Source organism: Rosa rugosa, chromosome 2 (genome assembly GCF_958449725.1).
Source record: "Rosa rugosa chromosome 2, drRosRugo1.1, whole genome shotgun sequence".
Taxonomy (NCBI): domain Eukaryota; kingdom Viridiplantae; phylum Streptophyta; class Magnoliopsida; order Rosales; family Rosaceae; genus Rosa; species Rosa rugosa.
The window spans coordinates 40,373,334-40,392,733 of record NC_084821.1 but is presented as its reverse complement, the minus strand read 5'-3'; the positions used below and the strand labels follow the sequence as shown (position 1 = coordinate 40,392,733).

At 38.6% G+C, this 19,400-nt stretch overlaps 2 protein-coding genes across 2 annotated transcripts; both read right to left on the bottom strand.

Annotated features, from left to right (window-relative positions):
- Positions 1–2,873: 2,873 nt before the first annotated feature.
- On the bottom strand, positions 2,874–4,204 carry LOC133733791 (uncharacterized). Its single transcript, XM_062161429.1, has 3 exons — positions 3,955–4,204; positions 3,752–3,855; positions 2,874–3,046 (listed from the first exon to the last, which is right to left on the bottom strand). The coding sequence occupies exons 1-3, from the start codon at positions 4,107–4,109 to the stop codon at positions 3,015–3,017; spliced, it is 291 nt and encodes a 96-aa protein (XP_062017413.1). The 5' UTR covers positions 4,110–4,204; the 3' UTR covers positions 2,874–3,014.
- Positions 4,205–5,021: 817 nt separating this feature from the next.
- LOC133733733 (probable 2-carboxy-D-arabinitol-1-phosphatase) lies at positions 5,022–9,636 on the bottom strand. The gene is made up of 9 exons (XM_062161372.1): positions 8,453–9,636; positions 7,705–7,810; positions 7,366–7,582; positions 7,151–7,269; positions 6,826–6,924; positions 6,297–6,323; positions 6,108–6,206; positions 5,850–5,957; positions 5,022–5,530 (listed from the first exon to the last, which is right to left on the bottom strand). The coding sequence occupies exons 1-9, from the start codon at positions 8,812–8,814 to the stop codon at positions 5,156–5,158; spliced, it is 1,512 nt and encodes a 503-aa protein (XP_062017356.1). The 5' UTR covers positions 8,815–9,636; the 3' UTR covers positions 5,022–5,155.
- Positions 9,637–19,400: the final 9,764 nt, after the last annotated feature.

Here is a 19,400-nt window from a genome sequence, read left to right as displayed (position 1 = left end):
ATAACTAAAACAACAACAAAATAGAAAACCAAGAAACACAAAAACAACAAAAATGGGCAACAACCAAGCTCGGTCAGTGTTAGGCCCATACATACCCAAGGTAGAATCTAAGAACAGGCCCAAAGACCACTCCTATCTCTAGAACCAGGCCTAAACAAGGCCCAACCTAAACCCAAACCTCACTCCAACCTCCTTTGCAGCTGGCATACCTAGATATTCTCCCTGACCATTCGTTGCCGATCGAAACCCCACCAACTTGAAAGTTTATAGCTGATCAGAAGCAACCCTGAACCGCCACCGCTAGATCCGCCGGCCTCCCTCACAGCAAACACAAATATCCACTGGACCTGTTTAGCCCAGACGCCACAAGAGTTTAGCCTCAAAAAGTGAGAAATCCAAGGTCCACCAGTGAAAATTGGCAGCCACCAGCGTCCGGCCCACACATTAGGCCTCTTTTAAATAGAAATTGCAACGATCGATAAACCTTAGCCATTTGGATGATTTGGTTCTAATAAAATTTGAAATGGACGGTCCATTCTAAATGTCATTTGCAACAGTTAGATACTAAAAAGGGAATATACGTAAAATTTTCTTTCAAAGTTTCAAAAACTCTTCCTCCTAATATTTTCCATATTTCCAAATTTTTGTTGGCAATATGGCTCTGAAAGCTGCAAAATCATCAAATTCGGAGACATGATGGCCCCTAAAGACGTCCAGTTGTGCAAGTCCTGGAGATTTGTTAACCACGATCCAACGAGGGGTAAAGATCAATCGAAAGAAGAGCTACGAGCAATTGTTCATGACTACCATTCTGAAAATTGGGCTGGAAAAAGTGCAAAAGCAACCTTAAAAAAGTGAGTAAACAGTGACCAACCCAAATGCCCCAACAAGGCAACAACAGGGACCGACCCAAATACCCCAACAGGTGAACTTGCTTGAAGGACATCCAATCTAATAGTGACAGTAAGCAAAACCATATGGGTAAAAAGAAATTATGAGGGCCTGTAGGTGTAGACTTGTAGTAGTTAATGCTCTTACCACTGTAACTACAAGGTTCCGAATTTGAATCCTGGAGACATACCTCCCATTTGCATCAACACTTTTCTATAGGCAATCTGGGTTCCTCTTGAGGTCTAAGAGCGAGGGAAGGACGTGTACAATCAAGCTCAAAGATGACACCCTTTTTTTTTTCCTCTTCCAAAATTCAATCCTGAGAACAAGGATTATGTGAAAGGAGACTATTCCTAACTGTAAGAATCTACTATGTCTCCTGTTCATTATCATAGTCCCCAGCCTATTCATATAAAGAATAATTATACCAATCTGAGCACAAACTAGAATAGCAAAGACACAGGACTAGGTGGCTCCTTCAACTATTTGAAGCAAAAGGCATGCACACGTCTTGTATCTCTGAGAAGCAAATCAAACCAAATTTTCTAGTTCAACCAAATCCCACTTCTTTTTCATTCTACCATCATTCGTTAACAATGCCTTCATCCTAAATGAGGTGGTTTTGATACAAAAGAATTCCATCTAGTTACTAGGAAAGAGTAACTGAGATATGGGCTCATAGCCAACTTATCTTGGAAACCAAGTTCAATTCCAAGTAAATGAATCACCAACCAAATCCTCATCCAGACGTAAAGAGCAAAATCCTCAATGAACACTAAATGGTTACTCAAACAACCAGGTAAACGAGTTAAGGAATTATCAATTAGTGCTGAACTCTAGCAAGCAGGAAGCTTGTAAAGGGGAAATTCCATAAAAACTGGAAAATTACCATAAAATTTTATTGTTTTACTAACCTACCAATAACTAATCATAAATGGTCAAAGTAAACAAATGAAAATGTTTAAGACTTTATTCAAACCGTTAAGAAACTGCAGAAGAATAGATCCTGATTTTAACTATCAAATATTTATTGGAGAGCTAGTTAACCCTAAACAGTAAATGTGTCTGCATCATCAGGAAGATTTCTGACACTATATAAGATGGATCAAGGAAATATAAATATAAATAACTACTTTTTGACTCTCAGACAACCCTAATATCTTGTTTTAAGGAAGCACCTCAACAAACTTGCAATAACTATCATTTTACTAACTAGATTCTGCTTGCATGATTAGTCAATAACTATCATTTGATCATGTAAATTACTACTGCACACAGCCATGCAACTCTAATAGACTTGCCTAATAAGCACACAAAGGTAAATATGTGGCAGTTCTCCTTTAAAAAGATGCCTCACACTGAAATTTATCTAGAAAACCATTTACGTGAAAGGATACTGGATTTATAGATATCCCCTCCTTCAGCATTAAACTTTGCAGAACCCCAAACTAAATGAACAATCATTTAAAGAGCAAAATCATTTATCAAGTAACAAGACTCAGAAACACAGAAATAATGTACCAACATCTTTTAGCACTATTCCTAGTTTCAAATTTGAGTAGTGACTAAGACTCTCAGACTCTCAGGATTCCTTACATCTTTATAAGGACTTTGATTGTAATATGATTTTACTACTTTAAACTTTTCTAACAAAATATCAAAAAGGTTGTCACTAACCATAATATTTAACTCACCAAGTTTTTATTCACATAAACTGTAATACCATAGCAAATTTCAACGCTATGGACATAATTTGGTGCCTGTTTAGTAAAATAGTGGAAACCCAGCTATTACGATTCCATCAGGATCCCTTCTAGTAATTTATCTTCCCAAGATTAACATCGCATGTCATTTTATTTATTACTTTGATACAAATGATTTGATACGAGTCATATGACATTACTTTGAAAACAGTACAAGAACATCATCTCAGCCATGAGTCTAACTTTAATTCACCAAGTAAAAAGTAGAAGGATTTCAAGTGATGCCAAAGATTTTCTATATAATTTAAACAAACATGTTCAGCAGTTAACCTTGAAAGACAGGCATTCTGATTTTCTGAAAGAACTTATCAGCAAACTCATGAACAACGAAAGAACTCTGATCTCTGCAAGCACTCACTCCTAGATAGGACTGAGATAGTTCACAAATCTACCTGTCACAGAGACAAAGACAAACATACTACAGATCATGTAACTCCCAAAAGAGAGCTAAGAATTTGTAAACAAGTAATCTAAACCACAAATATACATGTCGGAGCATAAAGCAGGTTCCATTGCTGTTTTTTCCTATTTTGGTACAAGTAATTTTATGACCAATGATCATTAGTAGAATAGACAACATTTTTTTCCCTCAAAATAATAGGTATGCTTAGTCTTTCCTCATATTCATTGCTTACACTGTTGTCCCTTCTAAACTTTTGAACAAAATGATCTGTACCCCATTTACTGTGACTCTCTCTCTCTCTGTTTTTTTTTTTTCCTATAAAAGCTGAGAAAGTACAGGTAAAATGGATGAGCAGTCCGTCAAACACAGAGACAACAACAAAGCACTGGTAGCCTTCAATTACATTTCCTACAACTCTCACAGTGATCCAATTGGGACATAACTAGGCTTCACTCTTAATCTATCTGCTCAATAAAACTAAGAGGTGTTTAAAGTTGTTATGAAACAAGCTTTTCGATGATTCGGTTCGCCCTGGTAATTTAAAACTCTAAACATAAATCCCACCAGGGTACATCTAACAAAAAACCAAAGAAACCAACAGTGCCAAATTGATACAAATTGACATGTTATGTAACAATATTGTAGAACATTGAATATCGAAAAGCGCAAAGAGAAAATGAGGAATAGGAGTGACCTTCAGAGGAGGAGGCAGCTAGATTTGGGAGCCTGGAGACGAGGCAAGCAGCAGCAATGGAGCTGTGGAGGGGTTGAAGCGAGCTCAATTCTCTTCGCAACAGCCTTTCAATTTATAAATACACAAACGAAATTATCACATTTGCACAAATTTAGTAGATATATTCATCTCTTAAAAGAAGATTGAAGATTAGGTAGTAGTACCGTGAAGTGGGGCAACGAGGCGCGGAATTGGAGCGAATGGAAGGAAGGCATGTGGTTCTTGAAATTCTTGGCGTTGTTGTTGTTGTTGTTGTTGTTGCTGCTGCTCTGCAAAAGGCGCGCAGAATTGTGGTTCTTCCGGCGATTGAAGCTGACATTGTGTCTCTATCTATCTGTGTTTATATGTTTAGAACCCTAAAACCTCTGTAAAGCCCTCACAGTGACTGAAATGAAATCAGATGGGAGATATAGTTTGTCTTTCTTTTGTACTCCCTATATTTTGTTCCAATTCTAATTGTGGCCCTGTGTGATTTAGATATTTACATCCGCAAAGTAAATTACCAGTAAGCTGACGTGGCTCAATTTACGAACCTGCTTTTTTTTTGTTTGGAGAAGTGAGGATCAATTAAGCTGCCTCAAGCTAGCCCAATGGGCTGTGAAAGGAATACACCGAACCAGTCTGATGGACATACCCATACAGACAAATACTTAAAACAAAAATTTTAAGCTGCTTGTTTACTCAGTGATTGACATAGTTTTACCTTCATATATACTTTCTTCTATATAACCCCCCCAGACCGTGCACTTTGTGAGTCACTTATCATTTGTGTTGCCCGATTGATTTTAAGCTTCTCGTCGTAAGTTCTGACAACGCAATGTCTTTAAAGCGTATTTTTGTATACGAAATGAAGTTGTTCATCCATGATCCAATATTTCAGATCCTACGTTTATAGACATAGGAAATTATAGAATCGTATTTGGTTCTGAGTGCTCTATAACCAACACTTGGGTCACAATATTGATTTTTTTTTTTTTTTTGGACAAAGACTAAGGTTAGTAATTTCGATTGTTTCTAATAAAACTCCTCGGTTTCTTTAAAAAGAAAAAAGAAAAAGTCTTGCTAACCACTAGCCTCTCACCAGTGCTAAACTTTGTTGCATGCGCTATTTTATCCTGTTTTTATAGCTCAACAACAATATCCAAATGGAGTAGTAGTCTTGTAAGTGTAACAAAATTGCCGGGAATTTGACAATTTGGGGACAATCAACAAGACTAACGACAATTACAAAGAGAGGAACTAAAAATTAAATTTATAATACATGGATCAAAGTAATTCCATCTCTTTTTGTATCCTACTTCGATACAGTAGGATCAGTATACGAACTCCAAAGAAAACTATACCAGTTCACTACACGAATCATTTCTAAATATTTTTATCGTTTACTGTTGATTTGGTTATAGGTACTGACCATCTCCCCAAATGGGCAGTATAGTTTATGCACCGAATAACACCTCTCCCACTAGGACCATCTGGAAAATCAATGATACTGATGCTTCCTGCATCAAGATGAAATGATCCCAACCATTCTTTTGTCAAATTCAGGCAGCGCCCCAGCAATGCTATGTGCAATGCAGGATGACCAACTGCAACAACAACTTTTTCCGGTGCTGCTTCATCAGCTACTTCTTCTAGCAGAGACTGCCAGGCCTTCTCAGATTGATCCCACACAGCTTCCACGACTCTATCCTCAAATCCATTAAGACAACCGGGCTGAAGAGGTGGAATCTCCATTTCATTCTGCACAAAAGAGATGAGAAAAATCTTTAGGAGACAACATCAACCAAGCAGAGTGAGAACATGAAGTTACAAATTTAGCTTGTTCACAGCCTCGTGGACTCTGTTGCACTAATAGGTAACAAAGAGGTGACAGGCATGCATGTTTCATGGTAGATACTCTATTGTTCTATTGTTTGGGATGAGAACATGCAGATTTATCCATCTCTAAGTTCAGCTCAGTTATGACATTAGGTTACTCGGTTACCATGGACAACTCAACCCAACACCCCTGGCATCTAAAAAGTGAGATATTCTCGAAGATGAAGTTTATATAACTCGCCTTATTTGACTTCTGAAGAATGTTTTCAACATCAAGGTTCTCCATCTGCTTCATCTCCACAGAGCGTGGCACAGAGTCAGCTCCCAAACAATCTGCAGCTTCTTGTACCTACAGTAGGTTTTAACAACTTAAAACTCTTTTAAACAAAAGATATCTGGTAAATCTCCAATACAGACAGAATAATTTGGGAACAAAATTAATAGAAAGAATACATTTGTAACATACTGAGTGACCTTAGAGCATCTAGAATGAGCTTACTCTGGAGATGGCAATCGCTGTTTCAACAGAAGCTTCCTTAGGACTGCTAACTATAGAGTTCACTTTTAAATCAAGAAGTAGCTCGGCAATTTTCTGGGCCTGTGATGATTAACAAGAGAACATCAAATTCCGAGATCAAATGAGGATGTTATATGAAAATGTAAAAAGAGTAATCAGTAGATGCTGTACCTTTATAACCCCAAGCATGTCCATTGGCTGTTCCCCAGAAAAAGAAGAAAAACAAGTATGTTAAACAACATGGAACTTAGTAATTTAGACCTATATCTACAAATATTTCCAGATATATTTTGGCGTGCACAATTTTGTTATCCTGTGCGTCTCAAAATGATAAACTCACATGTGAACTATTCCAAGTCTTTTTATGATCTACACTATTTCCAGTCCAACTGTCATAATATGAGACTTATACTAAATATTGCTGTAGAACAGCATTTCAAATCTCAGTTACACATAAACTGGCAGAGCAGCAATAACACTAACTTTCTAAGACATTATTCATTACTACCACCAACCCAGATAGGCTTCCACCTTAATTAAAAGCTCAAAACTGCCCACAAATTGGGAACGAAGGAATATCTGTTCTTTCAATCCCATTACAATCCAACCACTAGTCAAATTGAACCAATCTGTTGATTCAGAGAATTTAGAAGAATATAACTACTACTTTGCAAGGCACTTTAAAATCATTGTGTGATACCTCTGCATTCATCTTTGTGGATCCATGACAAACAAGTATGATCCGCTTACTAGTTTTCCTTCCCCCTGAACTTCCAGCTTCAATAGGTGAACTTGGGGTCTGCACTAATATTGCAATACCATTTAGAGGACAGCATATCCAGTTACTGAACCTACATACCAGTAAAACGTTCATGAACCAAATACATAAACAGAGGGAGGGAGGGAAGGGGAGAGACAGAAAGACACACATACTTCCTAGCATCAACATTATGGAGAAAGTAGCTTATGAATCAGTAGTGATCTTTTCTTCTTTCTATCTTTTTTTCAGTAAAGAGGCTGTAGACCTGGTTTAGACGATTGAGGCAGATATATGGTGGTCCACCCTCAGCACGTGGGGTGAAGTCCAGTACGCTTACACCACAATTGCTCTGAACTAAAGTCCTGAAATACTCTGTTCCCAGTCCTGAAATTTTTCGAAGAAAGAGTTCTTTAGAGAAAGGGAAAAACTATGTCTGCAAAGACTTTTCAGGTACATCTACTACAGAGAATGGAAAAATACCAATGGCTGTTGCAAGGAGAGCCTGATTAACAGCATTATGAGCAACCACAAGAACAGACCTGCTTTCATGCAATAGTATTCTGGTCCAGCAGCTCCTAGCACGTGCCCATAACTCTCTCACTGGATAATGATCATCAATGCTAAAATTTGGTGCATCTACCTGCCATTTCTGAAAAGCTGCACCAAACTTTTCTTTTCCCTCATGCTTTAAGAGGCCCTACAATCAGAAAAATTACATTAACGAACACAATAACAAATTCACCACTTTGTGTTGGTACAAGTCCTGCTGATGTTGATTCAACAACACAATCAGTAAGGAAGATAACAAATAGAACTCACTTGAAATGAGTACAAGTCGATTTCCCTCAAATCAAAATCCATAATCATTTCCTCTTTGCGAGTGTCCCATATAATTTCGGCTGTTCTCTTTGACCGTGCCAAGGGACTGCAACACACAACACATTTTAGCAGGGAGCAGTCTTCTCCCCATGGTGGTGAGGCCTTCCACATCACTAAAGATCCCAACATTATATTCAATATAAAGTGGAAGTTGTAGTTGGATTCAAACTCAGTATCTCACAGTCTAATACCATTCTATATATTCACTACTTAATATATCACTGTTTTAAATTTAAGATGTAGAATACTCTAAATGGAAGTAAGTGGGATTAAGCCTTGGGATAACCACAAGACATGTCATTGCTTTGTTTGCTCAATAGTACCTGGCAGTGGTATGCATCCAATTTGCTAATGCACGACTCGGGAAATCCCTCAAAGGAGAGATGTAACATAAGGCATTGATCATAGATGCATACACTCTCATCCCACATTATACTACGAACTAACAGATTGATAGCATTAGTTAAACTTTCATAAGAGTTTTCCTTTCACCCTAAAATCTAAAAACCCTGTCACATCAATCCGAAACCATCAAGCAGATTAAATAACTACCTAATACAAACTCAGAATAATTCTTAAATTGTAAATTATATCCCTAACAATGTAATGTTTCTTAAGCATCAGATGACAATTGCAGAGACTTAAAAGTCACAGCCCACCGAAACAAAGCGAAAGCGCAGAAGCGGACCTGGCGAAGCAGACATCGAAGGCATCTCCGATGAGCATTTGGCGGGAAGTCTGGGCCTGAGCCTCGCCTTTCTTGGTGAGCACTGAGAAATTGGAGCTGCCTTGGATCCTACCTTCCTCGTTCCACGTGCTCTGCCCGTGCCTCACCAGAACCACTCTCTTCGCCGCCTTGACGGCCGGGAACGGCGACGAGGCGGAGAGCTCGTCCGATCCGAGCTGATCTGCGTCCTTGGCCTCTTGGAGGCCCGAAGAGCATCGTGAGATCCTGATGGGGCTCGGAGGCCTCGTGCGGATTGGGAATGATGGGAAGAAGAAGAGGGTGGAGTTTCTGTGGAGAAGGAGAGGGGGAGTGACTGATAGCATTTGGGAAATTGTTATTTTTTTTCCTCTATTTCGCGCTAGGAATTGGAATGAGGAGGTTTTTGTATGGTTACCGTTGTTTCTTACCAAAAAAAAAAAAAAACCTCTTTATTAAAAATATTTTCTTACACTTGTGATAGGAGAAAGGAAGCTTGGGATTCTGTTCTGACAACTACAATTCTGAGTATTCTGTTCTGCAAAAGTAGGGGAGAATTTGGATTGGCCAAAATAAATGGTTTTCTGTTGCTTGTTCGGCGGCGCCCCCGCATTGACGGTGGCTTTCAGAGTTTTAGCCGCGTCGATGCATGATGGGTGTGGCTGGACGGGTTCACATGCTGTTGGCGGCGTGTGGTGGTCGGAGTTTGAGGTTACGCTGGTAGTTTTTTTCTTTCTCTTAAACGGTTTAGATGGTGGAGCGAAGTTGCATTGCATACGCGTGTAGGCTCAACACTGGCGAAGGACGGCATAGTCGATCTGGATTCTAATACTTGGATTCAACCACAATGTTGTTTGGTGCTCTGCGGTGGGATGAAACGAGATTGATGGAGTAACGAGGTTTGGTTATCTATTTGCAAGGAGTAGGAGTTTCTTGCCAGTTTTGGGGCAGGACTGCGGCGAAGTTGTTCTTCGGAATATGGTTGTCCGGCGGAGGGAGTAATCAGAGGATGAGCAAGGGGCAGGGTGGCAAGACAGTCCTCCATCTGTGGACCGTCTATGTTGGTGTGTTGTTACGCCAGCATCAGTCTCTACTAAGATTGAATATGGGTTTGGTGGCTCCGGAAAGGAATGGTGGGATTTCTCTCTATGTTGGGGCTGGTGGTGCCTCCATCATTGGCCTATAAATTGGAGATTTGAATTGAGTTAGCCGACCTTACAAGCTTCCATCTTATTGTGGCAGTTTCCAGGAAACTAGAGTCACCTTTAAGAGAATGGAAAACGATTCGTGACAGCCTTTAGTAGGTTTTATTTTTTGGTTTTTGGTTAGGTATAATTAGTCCTTCCTCAATTGAGCGAGATTTTAGTTGTCTTGGTTTCGTGGTTGTGTCTTTGTTATGGTGTCACCTCTAAACACTAGTTGTTTTTATTTTGATGTTTTCTTGTTGTTAACATAATGGGGAGATTCCCCTACACGTATATCGGCGGTTTTGGTATATGGTGTTGGAAATGGATAGTCTCTTCTTGAGGTTGGTTGTAAGGATGGATCAACACTCCTGGAATAGGGTGATTATTTGTAGGCTATAGTTAAGCTCCTATCGGCTCATGGTATCTATAACCTTCTTGCCACCCTTAATACTTCTAGGGTAGTGATAACTGCTAATAACAGGTAGCTATCTGCAAATAAAGTGGATTGTATTTTCTGAAGTGAAGAAAGCTCAATGAACACACACAAACATGAACACAATGCTGGGCATAGAATAAATGAGATATTTTCCCGTTGTTATCTAAATTTTTCTTGTTTTAGTACTTTGACGATTATGTCACCGGAGAATAAAAGTTTGGCTTTGTTTTTTAATACTTCAAGGTTATTTTGGTACTTTTTTTTTTAATTTTGGCTAACTAATCATCTTCTCTAAATAATAGTAATAGATAATCAACAAAGGATTGCATTTTGTTAATTACATTTATATTCTCCGTTTATTGAATATTAATTTAATATAATCCATAATGTGAGGGTATTTGAGTATTTTCACAACCACTTTGAATAACAAAGTGAATTCTCTTAAATATGTTTTTTTATTCAAAACGATATTACTCATCATCAATAGAAAAATGGGGTAAAATGCAGGGTTACAAATCAAGAGCCACCCTTTACATCAGCAAATTAGGATGCATCAACTAATGTAACCATGGAGGTCCAACCTTCTTACAATACCATCATTGTACTATCTTGAAGGGTGAATGGGATAAGCTATGAACCACATGATTCCCCTTCTTCTGAACAAGTTTCCTACATACTAATTTTAAACTTTTCATGAACAATCTCACTTCTTTCTTAACAACACCAATAGGACTTAAATATGTTATAGCTTATTAAACAAATGCATCTTTTGATGCTATTCTCACAAATTGGTTGTATATTCTTATGGATTAATTTCAGTTTACCTACTCCAAGTTTAACTCAATCTTCATGTTAGTCCTTGTTCTTTTAGTTTCATCAAGATTACCCCTATACTCCTAATTTTAATCAACCGTATCCAATTTTTCAAATTTCATCCAAATCTACCATCAAGTAATGACGTGGCAAGAGACATAATTCAAAAAAATTTCCGACGGGCCCACATGAAGGGCTAAAATGGACAATTGCACTAATTCTTCCTCCTTCCGTTGTTGTTGACCACATTCACCCCCCAAACCCAAAAAGCCTCGATCATATGAGGGAACAACCGAACAACCTCAACGACGCATTTGCCTTCTCTGTTCTTGTTCAAAATTAACCTCAACCGTGTCTTTCTAAACCCACCACACCTCTCGGATTTCCCATCGCATATTTATGAACCAACATCAAAGTCAAGCCATTTTTGGCTATTGGGTTTCTATTCATATGGAGTTCGAGGAGAGAGAAAGTAAATCTAGGATTCTCCTCTCCTCCACCACTGGTCTCTAGCACCACCGTGACACACCTCCACCACCATCGTGCTCACGACCTCCGTCGAGTCGAGCCTGACCTCCATGACGTTCGATGACGCCCCGAGTTAAACTCACGCATCGACACGCCGATACCCAGACTTGATTTGGACACCCAAATCTCCTCTGGGTATGCGACCTTCCTCTTCGCTCATCCAACTCTAGCATCGAACCGTCAAGAGCTCCTCCCTTCTCCTGTTAATCAAATATTCAAGCCTCACGTTTCTGGGTTCATGTGTGAGAGAGAGAGAGTTGAGGTGAGAGAGAAAGCTCTACAAGACAAAGAGAGAAATTTGCCTCCTCTGTTCTCGGTGGGAGTTGGTAGAATCTATTGTTATTAGAGTGTGGTTATGTCCATTTGGGTTATGAAATTTTTAGTGAATTGCCGATTCTCTTCATGGCAACGTTTCTAATTGGGGTTTTTGGCTTCTGTTCTTGAGAATTTAGTTCATCTCAATTCTAGATTTTTCTGAATTTGTTATTTCAAGTTATGGGTTAGCTGCAATTTCAAGGTAAGGGTTTGATTTTTGAATTTGTTCATGTGAGAATTGGGTATTTGGATTACAAGTAATTTGTGTTTATCATGCATGGAAATTCGATGGACTCTCATCTTCAAACTTGTACTATTTGAAGACATCTGATCTCCTATATGTTCTTGAAATTGAATCTCACTGAGAAAAATAGTTTCGGTGAACAACTATTATTATTATTATTTTATTTTTTTTCAACTATGCTTTTGAGTATATATGCATACTTGAATAACAGAAAGAAAGTCATTGCCGTGCACAAGGCGAACATCATGAAGCTTGCAGAAGGTTTGTTCTTGGAGCCAAACCAAGTTAATCCGGACAGACTCTCAAGTCGGGTACTGATCTCGTCTTCTTCTTGCTCTCCGAGCTTTGTGGTTCCTTCCCACACTGGATAGCAACCCGCCAGGCAATTAAAAACCCCTACTTCCCAACATTGTAACTTTGAAGGGGTAATAGCGAAATTTAACATTCTCTCTCTTGCCACGTCATACTTAACGGAAGATTTGGATGGAGTTTGGAAAATTGGACACGGCTAATTAAAATTAGGAGTATAGGGGTGATCTTGATGAAATTAAAAGAACAATGACTAACATGAAAATTGAGCTAAAGTTGGAGTAGGTAAACTGAAATTAATCCTAAGATTTATTAGTTAAGTTTATTTCTCAATCTCACATAAACCAAAAAAAAAAAATGAAAAATTGTAATGTGCATCGAGCCATGACTCCATGGAAGTCAATAAACTTGACATCGAAAAATTGTAATACCACAGTGGTACATAAGACAGGTCCATTCATTAGACGTGTCTTGCTCACTTATTCTAAAGCAAGCCTATAGTACTATGACTAAAACATTGCATAATAAATAGGCAAAAGCACACAAAGTGCATAGACTAGGAAAACAAAAACCTATTAGGTCCCTTAAAAAAGGTAGGGTTGTAATAAAAATAAAGTAAGCTTAAACAGCAACCTATGGCCTAAAGAGAATCCAAGCCCAAGGCTTAAAGCCCAACAGAGCTAGCCAATGTAGGTCCAACCTTCACACTCCTCAGTGCATTCGATCCTTGCACACCGCGATTTGCAAAGACCGCCGCGCCCGCCGCTGCGACTACCAACACACCGCGACCAATCCAGGAACACCACCTCAACGTCACCACCAAGGGACCCAAACGAAGGTCCGAATGAACTTCTTTGACTCCTATTAGTGCCACCACCGCTAGTTGGGAATAGTAGGGTCCGAATGAAAAGTATAAGCATATACGAATTGTACATTTTAGGCATGGTTGTCAAGTGAACAATACCTCAATATGGTCATCATGCCACGGGTGTGGTGCAACAAGCCAGTAGGAGAGCAAATGATTGGCAATTTCAAGATTTCGCTAAACACTTGCAGGTGCATTATAGATATAAAACTTTAAATGAAGAAGTGAGATTAGTGGGAATGCCGTGTCATATGACACTAGTAGCGGAGCCACATTGGGATCAGTTAGGTTCTAGGCCCCACATTTGGATCAACTAGGTCCTAAGCCCCACCTAACTTTTTTTGCCGGGGGGGGGGGGGGGGGGGGAGGGGGGGCCGGGTCTGTGTTTGTTTATGCAAGTCAAGAAGCAATATATATAAAGTTGTTTGATAAAGATACCAAGTTACCGATCTACACGACTGGTTAGGATTCAAGCAGGTCGAATTGGGTTCGAGTGACAAGTGCAACATGACTGATAATGTTTTTCTATTTCTTGCATCTATCTCGAGTACTTAATTTATTCAAACTCAAATGAGATATGAATGTTATAATCATACACTTAGTTAATGGCAAGGTAAATTAGAACATGCTAATGGACATAAAGGAAGCAAAAAATAATTGCATAGATAGGTAAATTCACAACAACAATCAACTAAAAGCAGGTGGTAGTGTACTGGTGTAGTACGGAGCGCTAAGGTTATGAAAGAAGAACAGATGCAGAAACAAAAGAGTAGGGATAACAAGTAAGAATCCTACACTTCGAAAGTAAGACAACATATTGCAGACCTTAATAAAAAATTAGTTCGTTATCTTTTATTTGCATACATTTTTTCAATTAAAATGAAAATGCATTAATAAACATTCCATTTACCTAACTCAAAAACATCTCTAAGCAAGGAAAAAACCCTAGGAAAGATTTTCTCTCTCACCCTAGCTCTCTACAGCGCCCTTGCCTCCTCTTCTCCTAGCTTTCTTCTCTACGTCTCTCACCCTCAACCCTCACTCAGCCACATGGCCTCCATTGATGTTATCACCGCTAGCTTTGCTGCCTCCCTTGCGCTTGCAGAGGGAGGTAGTGCTCCTGATCTGGGGAGAATTGGTGGAGGCCCTGTTCGTCGATCTTCCAAATCTTTTCTGATTGGGAAGCCTCTTACCCGCCGGCCTGTCAACCCTGCGGCCTTCAAGGCTCACTTCCTTCATATCTGGATGGATGTCACTCTGGTGATGTTAAAGAAGAAGTCGGGCAAGCTACTTGGGAGTAGGAACAAGAATCATCACCCTAGCAAGAAGTCGACGTTGCTACTTTGCGACTCTCTTGCAGTTACTAGTACTGATCCTAGCCCTAAAGACAAGGGCAAAGTTTCCCTAGTCTTCTTGCCTATCACTAGAAGTATGGTCTTTTACTACTTGCATCTTAGTTCCTCTAGTTGTACACCAATTGAGGTCTCTAGGCGACTAGGTTACTACTCAAAGGGAGGTTGGTGGTGAGGATTTGTTTTCTTGTTTTTAGGCTCAATAATGGAGCGCATTTGTTAACAATGAGGGTTACCTGTCTTTTGCTTGGCGGCTTGTGCCATTTATGATTTTGGTATAAGACAACATCTGATGTACGTGCCTTCTGGCTATGGATAAGTAATAAAATTATCTATTCTTCAAAAAAAAAAACTCAAAAACATCTCTCACTCTCAATGGTTGGCATGAGCCAATCTGGTGCCAACTGCCACCAAAAAGAAGTAAAAGGTAACTTCAACACGGCTTTAGCGCCATAATGGGTAGCCTTATTACAAATTCTAGGGAGCATATATTTCCATTGACATAACTAAAAGGAACTAGAAAGTAACTGAGCTTCATCAAGTAGGGCACCATCATGACTTAGATCATCCTCCAAAGCCAACAACGCGTCAATCACGTTCTTACAATCACCTTCAATAACTAACTTTGAGAACCCGGCTTGCACACAAAAGTTTAGCCATTCACTAGAGCCAAAGCCTCATGTGCTTGGAGACTAAGAGCATCGATCCCAGGCACACCAAGAACTCCAATATGCAGTGTCATTTCGTAGTTTATCTTTTAGATTAATATTTAAAAATCATCTAATTTATTCTTAAAATCCTCAAAATGAAATAAGATGAAATTTTCTTTTGTAAATTTAGGGTAATTGTTGCAAATAACAAAAGAATAAAAACGGAAAGACATACTCACCCTACATGCATAGAGTATGTATTCAATTGCTTGTTTTTAATAAATACAATAATTAATTCCTTCTAACGCATAATAAGCTAACTTTTTAAATTCTTTTTTAAATTGTAAATCAGAAGCTAGAGCTTCGAAATAGCCCTTTGGTTTTCAAAATCGCCAGCAACTTTAAACCACCCATAGTTGTCAAATATTTTATGATTAAATTCAGTTTACCCCCCTGAACTTTGGGCCTAAAATCAGTCTGCTCTTTAAACCTTTTTTTTTTTAACAGACTGGTCATTGTACTTTCTAACAACATCACCCGAGTCTAAATTTTGAATCCAGGTCCAAAAATGACACCACTTGCTGAGTTGGAGCCGACATAGGGACCCACACTTTAGCTTTTTAAACCCTGAAGGAGGGCAAAATAGACATTTCTAATGTAATATAATTTATATATATATATTTTTTTTCTATATTGCCTCCCTCTCTCTCTGTGTTTCGCGGTCAGTGTCCCCGACGGTAACCGTGTCCACCCAAAATGCAATTTCTCTAAAACTTGATCAAACTTGAAAAAAAAAAAAAAAAAAAACTAACACTAGCACGTACAACACGAAGAGTAGATCGTCTTTCGTATATCGACCACCACAAACCGCCGCCAGAGCCACCGGATTTTGCCCAGAAACAGCCTGAACAACATAGAAACACAAATCATCAAAACGTAATCGAATTCAAAAAATAATTACACAGACGTGTAGAGCGTGACGAGAAGATGAATTTCCATACCATAAACACCCCAAACGGTGGTTGAAGTCACGGGAAAAAGTTGAAGAATAGCCAAAGCTGCAAAAGCTTTCGACGTTCGATTCTTCCTCCATAATGGACGATTGGATGAACTACGACCTCAGGCGTGATGCGACATTGAGACGAAGAAGATGGTGCCGGTGGGCCAGTTGGAGGTGGTCGGAGGACGAAGTTCCGGTCGTATCTTCTTTCCGGGTCAACGACGCCTCTTTCGCGGTCTGCCATATCCAAGAAGATTTAATAGATTGAAGGAGAAGAAATTGGGGTTGAAGCTGGAGCTGTTCGAGGACTACATTGATGGCGCCGTCGTGGGAATAAGGTGAAGGTGAAACGCATTAGTGTGGTCGCCGGTGTAGAGAAGATGAGAGAGAGAGAGAGAGACTAAAATAAATTAGAAATTACACTAAATTAGAAATATCCATTCTACCCTCCTTCAGGGTTTAAAAAGCTGAAATGTGGGCCTCCATGCCGGCTCCAACTCAGCAAGTGATGTCATTTTTAGACCCGGATTCAAAATTTAGACTCGGGTGACGTTGTTTGAGAGTACAATGACCAATCTAATTAAAAAAAAAGTTTAAGGGCCAAACTGATTTTAGGCCCAAAGTTCAGGGGAATAAACTGAATTTTTGCAATATTTTATAACGCATAATAAGCTAACTTCAAAAAAGAAAATTGTAAATTAAAGCTAGAGCTTTGAAACGGCCCCTTGGTTTTTCAAAATCGCCCACAACTCTAAAGTCTAAACCATCTTTAGTTGTCAAATTCTTTATAACGCATAATAAGCTAACTTATTAATTTCTTTTTTTCTTTTTTTAAATTAGAAACTAGAGCTGTGAAACCGCCTCTTGGTTTTCAAAATTTTCCGCAACTTTAAACCACCCTTAGTTGTCAAAGACGCCTATTGTTTCTTCTTTTAAACCGCTAGTTAGAACCTTTTAATTTTCAAAAATCGCCCACAAGAATCTAAAACCCACAATTTTGGGGACGCCAATTTTTTTAAATTTTTTTATTTTTTCTAAACCGCTATTTTAGAACCATCAATTCAACCTATAAATTACTATGGCTTAAGGTTGGAGTTCACATACAAATTAATCATATCTTTTCTCTGTTCACCTATTGAAAATTGTGATCAAAGTTTTTAAGGTCTGTAATGGCAAAGAGGAAGAGAAAGATGATGTTGTTAGAGACTTATTATTCTAGTTCATGAATCGAATCAATGATTTACCAGATCGAAAGGTATATATGCATTTTCAATTCTATCATACATGATTCCAATTTTGTTCATCTTTATGTTCTCCATATTTATTAGTATCATCCATGCAATCATATATACTTGTGAAACTTCCGAATATTTGATTGTGCTCAATTTATGTAGTATTAGCTCCATTTTTCATTTCTGTAAGTGGTAATTTGCTCACTCTTTGTCAACCTTAGTTTATAAATAAAAGAAAGTGTTTTAATAACATTTAGAATGATGAAGATAAAATTTAATTGTTCAACTTCTAATTTCAAAGGAATTGAAAATGTATTTGCAGAATTGGAATATGACATCTTACTAATTTCAATTTTTGTTATGAAAGATTATGGTGTACAGAGGCTGTGGACAAAAATTCGTGTTCGATGTCTACATCCCACACTTCCTACTCACAATAGAGGCGATCCAAACCTCTCTCATCTCCCACAAATGGCGAAACCTCTGGTTCCTTCTTACTTCCTTCAAGTTTTGCTTTGAAACATGCTTCCCTTTCTTTGATAATCCTCTTCCTTTCTATACTGACCTGATGACTCAGTCCTTCGCCAACTTTGTGGATCGCGGTCTCACCTATCGGCCCACCGATCTTGCTGTCCATTTCGAGCTCGCCATGTCATAGTATATCAAAGCTGTATCACACATGTATCACCGAATTACATTGTCACTCGATCAATTTTACCCTATATCATGTTCAAGGTTCAGGCCCGCCACGTCATGTTATATCAAAGCTGTATCATACTTATATCAAAGATGTATCACAAAAATACATTTCCAAGCAATTTTGCACCAAATCACCCTCGGGACTCGGGCCACCACGTCTTGTTGTATCAAAAATGTATCACACCTATATCAACGCTATATGAGAAAATTACATTTTCACTCAATTTTGCACCAAATCACCCTCGAGACAAGGGCGTCATGTCATACTATACAATGTATCACCTAAACACACTTTCACTCAAATTTGTCCCAAATCAGCCCCACGGCCCGAGCCTGCCACATCATTTTATCAAAGTTGCATGACACATGTATCGAAGATGTATGTTTAAAATATTACAAAGTTACACTTTCACTCAATTTCCACCCAAATCACTCTTGGGACTAGAGCCCGTCACATCATGCTGTATCCAAGGTATATCACACCTATATCACATGTGTATATCAAAGTTGTTCAAAATTATATCACAAAAACACATTTTCACCCAAATTTTGTCTCATATCTCCCTTGGGCATGGGCCCGCCATATTATGTTGTATTAAAATTGTATCACACTTGTATCCAAATTGTATCAAAGATGTATCACAAAAACACGTACATTTTCACTCAATATATTTTGCACCAGATCACCCTTTGGACTAGGGCCTGCCATGTCATGCTGTATCACACCTATATCAAAGTTGTATCATAGGTGTATTACCAAAACAAATTTTTACTCAATTTTGTCTAAAATCACTCTTGGGACCTAGGACTCAACTTTGCCCCCAATCAGTGCTCAGGCCCGCCACGTCACACCTGTATTAAAGTTGTATTACACGTATATCATCAAAAATATTTTCACTCAATTTTGACCTAAATCACCCTTGGGACACGATCTTGCCACGTCACATTGTATCACATTTGTATTAAAGTTGTATCACACATGTTGACATGCATGTATCACCAAAACTCATTAATTTTCACTCAATTTTACACAAAACCACCTTCTGAGTCTGAATCCACCACATCACACTGTATCACTCCTTTATTAAAGTTGTATAACATGGTGTGCATCAAAACTGTATCACATGTGAATTAGTAATATATATTCACTCAATTTTTACACAATCACTCTTGGGGCTATGGCTCGAACCGTCACACTAGATAATTTGTGTATCAAAATTGTACCACATCTGCATCAAAGATGTATCACAAGTATTTTACCAAAATAATTTTTTACTTAATTTTGACCTAAAACGTCACCAAT

Coding starts and splice junctions, on each gene's coding strand:
- LOC133733791 (XM_062161429.1), bottom strand. CDS start 4,109: ATGTCAGCTTCAATCGCCGGAAGAACCACAATTCTGCGCGCCTTTTGC. Junction 3,856..3,954: donor CCTCGTTGCCCCACTTCACG/GTACTACTACCT, acceptor ATAAATTGAAAG/GCTGTTGCGAAGAGAATTGA. Junction 3,047..3,751: donor AGCTGCCTCCTCCTCTGAAG/GTCACTCCTATT, acceptor TCTCTGTGACAG/GTAGATTTGTGAACTATCTC.
- LOC133733733 (XM_062161372.1), bottom strand. CDS start 8,814: ATGCTATCAGTCACTCCCCCTCTCCTTCTCCACAGAAACTCCACCCTC. Junction 6,207..6,296: donor ACATGCTTGGGGTTATAAAG/GTACAGCATCTA, acceptor TAATCATCACAG/GCCCAGAAAATTGCCGAGCT. Junction 5,958..6,107: donor CAGCGATTGCCATCTCCAGA/GTAAGCTCATTC, acceptor AACCTACTGTAG/GTACAAGAAGCTGCAGATTG.